This window comes from Hipposideros armiger, unplaced genomic scaffold (genome assembly GCF_001890085.2).
Source record: "Hipposideros armiger isolate ML-2016 unplaced genomic scaffold, ASM189008v1 scaffold_37, whole genome shotgun sequence".
NCBI classification, from domain to species: Eukaryota; Metazoa; Chordata; class Mammalia; order Chiroptera; family Hipposideridae; genus Hipposideros; species Hipposideros armiger.
In genome coordinates, this window is record NW_017731387.1 from 4,165,988 (window position 1) to 4,175,029 (window position 9,042).

At 58.7% G+C, this 9,042-nt stretch overlaps 1 protein-coding gene across 1 annotated transcript; it reads left to right on the plus strand.

Moving 5' to 3' along the window:
* Positions 1-1,794: 1,794 nt before the first annotated feature.
* Positions 1,795-3,030, plus strand: GPR25 (G protein-coupled receptor 25). The gene has a single exon (XM_019637987.1). It carries the CDS (start codon positions 1,868-1,870, stop codon positions 2,948-2,950), a length of 1,083 nt encoding a protein of 360 aa, XP_019493532.1. The 5' UTR covers positions 1,795-1,867; the 3' UTR covers positions 2,951-3,030.
* The last annotated feature ends 6,012 nt before the right edge of the window (positions 3,031-9,042 follow it).

The window sequence follows — 9,042 nt, forward strand, 5'->3', positions numbered from 1 at the left end:
CCACCCCCGCCGGCCGCCCCCTCTGGCTGCCCGCGCATTCTGCTCTTCCTGGCGGGTTCCTCGCTGCTATTCATTTTCCACTTTCAGAATCACTCGTGTTCTCTCGGTGCCCCAGATGGAGGTGTGCCCGGGAGCTGTGACCCTGCCAGCCTTCCAGGGAAGGAGGCTGCAGGCCACCAGCACCCCACCTTCTGGGGGTCACTCGGCAGCACCTGTGTGATCAGACGTTAGAAAAACCTCTCCGACTCTCCAGCAGCCCCTCAGATGTCCACCCCTGGGTGGGTGGCATCTGCCGTTCCCAGCAGAGCCACCCCAGGCCCGCCCTTGACCCCTCTGCTGAGACCTGCGACGTTACACTTCTCTCTCCTTCCTGTCCCCACTGCCCCCAGCACAGTGATGCCAACGGCCCACGGTGAGTCTGTCCCCGTTCAGTGCACAGCTCTGCCAGCGACCTTTTCAGGACAGATGGCTGTGTCGTCCTACTCAAAAATGGCCAGAGGTGCCTCACCACCTACAGAAGGAAATGCAGACCCCTGTCATGGGCGTCCTCTCCTGCCACCATCCTGCCATCCGGCTCTGGTCGCCCTGGGCCCGGGCGCTGCTGCTCTGGCTCACCTCAGCGCCTTCCTGGGACAGACGACTCCCTGGAATGCCTTTCCCAGGTGCTCCCCGCAGGGGCCTCACTGCCGCTCCCCTGAGCCCAAGGGGACTGTTTCGGCGTTTCCCAGCGCGCCTCTGCGCCCGCTGCCTAACCCGGAGCCCCTGGACCCGCCTCACAGGGCGGTGCCGTCCACCTCATGGTCAGCACCAGGTTGCCCAGCAGGTCAGGCACTCGTTCCTGGTGATGGGGGGGGGGGCTCTGGGCGGGCACAGCCAGGAACATGAGTTCCAACGCAACATTTTATGGGGGGCAGGGGGGGGTCTGTCAGACCTCAGTGGCATCACCCAGAATCCCTGCTGCACCCCACCTTCTGGAAGAAGGGCACAGCTTCCCTCACCCCCCAAGGCAGACGTTCTCCCCACTCTTCCCACGAAGCCTCCGCTGACTCTCCCTCCTCTAAGCTCCTGACTCTTCTCTGAGGACCAGTGACCTGGTGCTAAGTTGGGCTCCATCTTGTCGTCTGTCCTGAGCCTCCGGCCGCGGTTTTGCCTGAAGGAGGCAGATGGGGAACAGCTGGGATTTGAACCCCGGGCCCTGCGCCTTCCATCTGCACCACCTGCCATACCCTTCCCCCAGCTTCAAACACTCCCATGAGGCTCCGCGAGGACATGCTTGGGTCAGAAAAGCCGCTCTTTGGGTTCCGACCCCGAGCCCGCATCTCAGGAGACGAACAACCGCTGAGAGCTCTGAGGGGCACCTCCCGGTCAGGGCAGGTGCCCACCCATCCGACCCAGGGCTGTGGCCACAGAGCAAACCCCCTTCTTCCTGGAAGACAGTGGAGGGGCCCAGGCTGGCACCCCGACCCCTTTCTGCGCCCCTCCTGCAGGGTCTGCGCCCTCACCGGTAAAAGCAGACACACGGGCAGCTCTCGCGTGGCAGCGGCCAAGCTGGTGAGCACGGGCGAGGGCTCCCGGGCGCCCACCCGCCCGCTCACGCTGCCCAGGCGGCTCCACTGGGAGGCAGGTGGGTCTCCCGGGCCTGCGGGCGTTCCCTCCACCGCCGCTCCGACGCCCCTCTCCCTGGCCCGGCCCTTCCCCCGGGAATCCCGAGCCGCCGTCTCCACCACACCCTCTGCCCCTCCTCCAGCACCTTCCTGCCCCCCGTCGCCCGGGCCCCGGCGGCAGGAAGGGAGGTGCTGGGCACCGTCCGCTTAGAGCTGCTGCCACCTGCGCCCAGGTCGCCCGCGCGCACAGCTCCCGCCCGGCCATGCCGTCCGCCGCGCCCTGGAGCCCCAGCCCGGGGACGGGACTCTGGGACTACTCGGGGTCGGGCGCCCCGGAGGAGGACGACGAGCCGTGCGCGTCCGGGGAGCTGCCCCACGCCCGCGCCTTCGTCCCCGCGCTCTACCTGGCGGCCTTCGCCCTGGGCGTGCTGGGCAACGGGCTGGTGGTGCGGCTGCTGGCCTGGCGGCGCGGCCCGCGGCGGCTGGCGGACACCTTCGTGCTGCACCTGGCGGCCGCCGACCTGGGCCTGGTGCTGACGCTGCCGCTCTGGGCCGCGGCGGCGGCGCGGGACGGGAGCTGGCCCTTCGGCCCGGCGCTCTGCAAGCTGAGCTGCTTCGCGCTGGCCGCCTCGCGCTGCGCGGGCGCGCTCCTGCTGGCCGGCCTGGCCGCCGACCGCTACCTGGCCGTGGCCCGGCCGCTCCGGGCGCGCCTGCTGCGCTCCCCGCGGTGCGCGCGCGCCCTGTGCCGGGGCGCCTGGGCGGCGGCGGTGCTGGCCGGCGTGCCCGCCCTGGTGTCCCGCGACCTGGAGCCGCTGCCCGGGGCCCCGGGCAGCCAGTGCGGGGAGCGGCCCTCCGACGCCCTCCAGGTCCTCGGGCTGCTGCTGCTGCTGCTCACCTGCGCGCTGCCCCTGGGAGCCACCCTCTTCTGCTACTGCCGCCTGGCGCGCCGCCTGCGCCGGCCGCCGCGCCTCGGCCGCGTCCCCAGGGCCCCGCTGCGCCTCATCTGCGCCGTCGAGGGCGCCTTCGTGGGTTCCTGGCTGCCCTTCGGCACCCTGCGCGCCGTCCTGCACCTGGCGCGCCTCGGGGCGCTGCCGCTGCCCTGCCCCCTGCTGCAGGCGCTGCGCTGGGGCCTCACGCTCGCCACCTGCCTGGCCTTCGGCCACAGCTGCGCCAACCCGCTCATCTATCTGCTGCTGGATCGCTCCTTCCGCGCCCGGGCCTGGCGCCTGGCGCACGGGCTCAGTTCGGCGTCTTCGCGCTCCGGAGACCCCAGCGCCGACGCCCGGGGCCTGGCCGAAAACGGGGTGCGAGCGCTCACGGCGAGCCCGGCCCCGGCCGGCCCCTAGCGGCTCCAGCCCGCACAGCCTCGGCCCCAGAGCCTCCTTCACCGACTGTCCCAGTGCTTCCTGAGCTCGTCCAGCCAGGCTGCTGGGACCAGCCGGTCCCTCAGCCCAGGGGGCCCCTGGACTTGCTCCAGTCCAGTAAAGGTCCTGTGAGACCGGCGGACAGCAGCTGGGACACCCACAGGCTCTCCAGGTACCGAGAGGGAAGTGAGTTCCTCTGTGCGCCATCCGAAGCAACGTCAGCCAGGATATCACACCCCAAAAGCCACTGGTCTCCAGCTGCAGTTTCTTGGGTCTGGACAATAACCATCGCCTCCTGAGAAATGCCTTCTCCAAGTCAGACCCTCGGGCCATTTCACTCTCCAAAAAATTCTCTGGACTATGGGAACGGGCAGCCATTTATACACTCGTCCTGGTAGCTGTGTGTGCTGTGTCATCAGTCGCCATCAACTCAGACTTTCATGTGCAAACTTCACCGAAGCAGTGGAAACCAGCCCCAGCGTGAGCCGTCCAGTTTTTTCACCCCGCAATTTCCCGGAAGCGCAGCCCTAGTTTAGGGTCTTCTGCCCCCATCCCCGTGGACTCACCTGCCAATTATCCTGGTCCTTCCCTGGGACAGAGGGTCCCGAAATCTCTGAGCAGGCGTTCGTTCAAATTCTCTGTCACTCAGCCAGACGCCAGCGTCTTCTGTGTGAGTTCACCTTTCTCAATAAATGCTGTTGCGAGCCCGAGCTTGGCAAGATGTCTGCCTTTACTCAAGCAGTGGGGCTGAAATGAGTGTCAGTGGGTGGCCGGACGTGGGGTCAGACAGAACTCAACCCAGTAACTGAGGTTGACCTCAGGGTGACCAGGATTCGGTGAGATGTGGAGATGGTGGGAGTTAGCTGCACCCGGAGGGCAGCAAATGGGTTATTCTTATGATTTTAAAGGACATTTCACATTTTGAGGGTTACAGAGTGGGGGCGGGGGCGGGGGAGGAAGAGGTAAGGGCATCTGCCAGCCAGGTGTCCCTTCAGAGAGGAAATGTGTCATCGTGACTTTCATGTACGCATTGGGCCTTTGTTCCTGTCCTTTGTCAGACCACCCGGTACAAGTGTTGGATTATCCATTTTCTGACTCTGTGACTTACCCTTGAGGTTTCTGGAGGGTTTGGAATTCAGTGTTTGTACTGTAGAAAAAGAATATAAATGGAGCCACTTTAAAATTGAGCAGGGGGCTGCCATCCCAAAGGAACGGCCTTCCTTGTCTTAAGCCTTAAACCTTTGGGGTGTTACAACAGGGCAGGGTAACCTCTGGCCTGGACCTAAAGCAACCTTGTGTCCCAAACAACTGTTTGCAAGGGTAACAAGATGTGACGACTGCCTGCCGGACTGAAAACTGAAAACATGGTTTAGAATCAGCGTCACTGAGTTGGCTCATCTGCCACAATAGAAATGCCTTCCTTCTGTGGGTGTCATTGTCCCCCTTCCCCTTCTCATAAGTACCCCCGGCCTTTGTCTCCTAACGGAAACGCTGTTTGGGCTTCTGCCTGAATCAGTGCTTCCCAAATGGCTAGTCTTTTTTTTCTTTTCCAAATGAACCTTTCTTGCTCCTCGCTTGGCCTCTGTTTTTAGGTTAACAGCTTTTGATTTAGGAGGATTTGGCCTAGAGGAACGGCTGGTGCGGGAAAGGGACTCAGTAATTGTCCGTGAGAACCACCCCCATGCAGACCCCGATGGGCCAGCCCTGAAGGTGTGGACCCGGTGCCCACACAGCTCAGCGCCCACCGGCTGGGTCCGAAGCCCAGCGTTCTTCCTGGTCTCACACCACTTCACCCCGCCTCACACCACTGCACTTCTCTTCAGCATTTGGGGCTGACCCCACCTGTCAGCTGCCCCTAGAGGGTCAGGCTGTCAAGAAACACAGCTGTGCATGTCCCTCCTGTTCACCTAGAGAGGGGCACGCCTGCAGCCTGTGGGGTTGGCAGTGCCAGCAGGGCAAACTCCAGACACGGTCATGTCTGAGGGCTCAGGCCCAACAGAGCCCTCCTCGCCTCACCATTGTTCTCTGACGCAAAAAACGGTTCCGTTTCCTATGGGGAGACCTCAGCTGGGCTTGTGTTGGTGAAACCTCAGCTTCCAGAACAAGGCTCTTGCTGGGCTGTCCTGACCACATCCCCGCCTTCCTCCGGCCAAGCAGCTTCCCCCGATTACTGACCAGTGAGCTCCCTGAAGACACGAAGAGGCTTCTCTGGGCCCAGGTGGGCTTTCCTGGCCCCCAGGCAGTTTGTGAGACTCAGCAATCCCCTCCCTTTGCTTAGGGAGGGCACTGAATTGGTCCCCCTTATTCTCAGAAAGGAGAGAGGACCAACGAACCCCCATTTCTCCCTGGGGGAGACAAGGCTCAGATTCGCGGGGAGCTGGCTGAGGGAGCACCCCCGCGCTCGTGGCTGGCGGGTCAGCGTGTGACATCAACCTACAGCCGGGGCTTTGAGAACGCTGGACATTGAGCTGGTCCCCGTCCAGGTCCTTTAAGGGTTGTGTTGCTCAGTGCATCACAGGGAGGGCTGTGGTGCAAATGATAAGATGTTGCTTGAAAAGAGATTGGAAACTGTTGATGATAAGTTTAAAAAGGTGAGAAAATTGCTATTAAACACCCACACACTTCAAACCTGCAGGATATAAAATAACAGCTTTGGTTTTGTTAAGCAGAACATTACTTGCCACAAAGCCCTTTGATAGAAAGTAGCTTGTGCGCCTTTTATGTCTCTCCAACAGTCAGGCGTCTGAAGTCAGCCTCCTCTCTCTCTCTCTCTCTCTCTCTCCTCCCTAAAGGGTCTGCCAAACGCCTCCCAGCCGACTCCAACATCCCTAAGGGAAGGGAGCTCGTTTCATTCCACGCTGTGTCCCCCGAGCCTGAAACAGGCACCTGGCGACGGGAGGGAAACCAGGACCACGTCATCACGTGAAATAATATGGTGTAATGTGACGAAGAAAGGAAGGATATTACAGTTTCTGCAGGTTTTAGAATGGGGCTCACAACACAGGCGGCCAGGGGAAATAGGGTGAATGTCGACTGTGATTGTGTTAGAGTAAGGGGATGATAATAGACTATTTCCCCACCTCCACTGCTTTATTCTCGAAATGTTCTATAAGCTTTTCCGTTTGTTTGTTTGTTGTTGTTTGTTTGTTTGTTTGTTTTCCAGGGCCGTTAACTAAGAGCTGCGAAACTGCTGAAGTCTGGAGCCAAACCCAGGCGGGGTCCTGGCTGGGGCTGGTCACAGCTGCCTGTCCCAGGGCCCCCAGGGGAGCTTCCTGCAGACTCCCTTTCCTCACCAAGGGTGATGGTGATTACATCTGCCCAGGCTTCCTCCCAGATCAAAGGAATCGTGTTCCTGAAAGTACTCTGCGAGCCGAGCTGTGGTGTAGACACACACAGAGCCAGGATACCCGATGTAGACAAGACACAGCCAGGAGCCACCCTCAGGACTGTCTCAGTCCAGACCTGCTGCCTGGGGGTGGGGGTGGGGTGGGGGGGGTCTGGTTTTCTCAAAGGTCAGCACCTGGGCACAGGCTGGGCACGCTGGGCGTGTGTATTTCTGATTTGGTTCTTGTGACTAATTCTGGGCTTCCTTCTCACCTCCCTCGACCCCGTCCATGGCTCTTTCTCAGGGCACAGTGTGGGAACCGGGGCCCTGGAGTGATGAGTGATCTGGGGAGTTCAGAAGAATGGCAAGCTGGCGAAGACACTCGGTGATATGACTCAGTGCCCCATGTCACCCTGGGGGCAAGCGAGGCCTCTGGACACCAGTGAGGCCATCTCCTTTGTTAGAGGACCTCAGGTCCGAATCCCTGCCTGGCTTGGCTTGGTGGTCTGCAGGGAGCTCCCTACCACCCTGCACCCCCCCCCCATCGAGCCCCCAGCCTCAGTCAAGTGGGGCAAATGATGGAAAGGCCCACAGCAGGAGACCCGGGAATGCCTGGTGGGTGAGAGGAAAGCAGGGGCAAAGATGTGAAATCACCCTGCCTCCCTCCTCATTGTCATCGAAGCCAGAAGGTATTTATTGAGAGTGTAATTACATCCTCCTGAGAGTGGGCACCACATGAGTCACGGCTACGCACATCACAGGATGTCAGAGCTGGAAGCCACTTTGTCCACACCAAGGACACTGGGGACCAGAGATAGGAGGTCGCCTGCTCAAGGTCATGATAGCAGCACAGCGCACGTTTATGAAGCACATACACGTGGTTCTGGCCCGTCTCATGACCCTGTGGCAAGCAGGCACGGTACGATGGCTTCCTTTACTGATGATGAAACAGGGTCGGGAGGCAAGTGGCTTTGTCAAGGCCACAGAGGAGCGAACAGTGCAATCAAACCTTTGTCTCTCCCTTTCGCCTTCTCTTGTGCCTGCCACGTCCTCCTGTGGGACGCCAGAGACGCTGTCTCCATTCTGAACCCAGCTCACCACCACCATCACCCCCACGCCTTGCCCCAGGCTCCTCTGATTAGTAAAGTAACACTGTTTTTTTTTTTTAAGTGGAAATTACAGGACAATATAAAAGGAAATAGGAAAAACACACATTATCCCACCATGGAGAGATAGCTTAGAGTATTTTTCTGTGTGTACAATCATACACGTGTGTACAATCTTCTCCAGCTGAATTGGGGTCACTGTACGTGAGACCAAGGAGTGAGCCAGTCGTGTTTTCAGCCCTGGCACACAGCCGGCACTCGGTAATTCTCTGTTGACTGTATATTATACACATTCCTTTTGCAGCCTTTCTTCACTTCACAATGTGCCTTACTTTGCCATATCATTAGAGATTATTCAAAATGCATTTTAAGCCTATATTGCATCATTATATGAAATGTCACCTCATTTATTTAACCAAGCCTCTAAACTTTCTTTTTTTCTTCTTCTATTTTTCACTCTTATAAATAATTCTGTAATGAACACCCTTGTACAAAAATCTTTCTGTCCATTTCTGCTTCTTTCTTCAGGACAACTTCCTAGAAGCAAAGTTATTCATCAAAGATCACGAATGAGGCGTGGGTACCTTGTGCCCAATTGTTGGAAAACGTCCGTTCTCTCCAGAGGTGTAGGAGAGTGCCCATCCACCCCACGTTTAACAAACACCAACAGGCGTTATTATTTAAAAATATATATTTGCCACTTGGTGTCTGCCCAAGTTTAAAAGAATACATACACTATTCCCATCAGATATAGATACATCTGTTTCTCTGGAGAGCACAGGCTAATACAATCAGGGTTCCCCTCGCTACGGAGGTGCTTGGGCATCAGACTGAGGGGGAACAGGGTTCTGCCCAGGTGTGCTGAGGTCAGGGGTCAGGACTGGAAGGACCAGTGCTGAAACCCACCAGCCCCAGGATGCACAGCCAGCGCTGGGCTTTGGTGGGCTGCAAAGCCCACTGCAGCCGAGACAATGGCTGCCAGTGTCTGGGTGGAGGCTGTGGTTTGTCCCCGGAGACGTGCCAGACGGCTGATTAATTTCACTCAGCCAGCTCTGAAATGACTGTCCTCACGAGGTGCCTGCTCCCCATCTCCCTCTAGTGCAATGCGCCTGTGCCCCAAGCAGCCTCGGGCTGTCCCCAGGCTGCCCCCAGGCTGGCCCCAGGCTGGAACCCGTGCACACATAGTCACAGCATGGGGTGGGCCACAGGCATGCTGGATTCTGTCCATCTCTGTCCACCTGGTCTTGTTTATCATAGAACCTATTGCCCCAAATCTCCCCAGGTCTCATTTGCTAAAATTACTATTACCATAAAGAGACAACGTGATATTCGGAGTGAAATACCTCAAGACCCTCCTCCCGAATTGCAGTAGTTCTCATTCCCGCACGTTCTTTCCAGCCCTTCGCTGCCATGCTCACAATTTTCATCGCTGGAATCATGACACACTCCGCTTTTCTTTCTTTCTTTTCCGAATGTATTATAAGCGTTTTCCATGCCACCGTCTGGGTTCCGTAATGGCCCCTTTGAAGGCTTCCCTCTGTGGGTAAACCATAACATACCCGGTCCTCTGTGACGGGACACTCGGTTGGCTCAGCAGCCTTCGCGCTGGTGACCCTGTGACACTGAGTCTCTTTCCTATCTGG

What these genes read in the sequence shown, in the direction of transcription:
- GPR25 (XM_019637987.1), top strand. Translation starts at nt 1,868, where the DNA reads ATGCCGTCCGCCGCGCCCTGGAGCCCCAGCCCGGGGACGGGACTCTGG.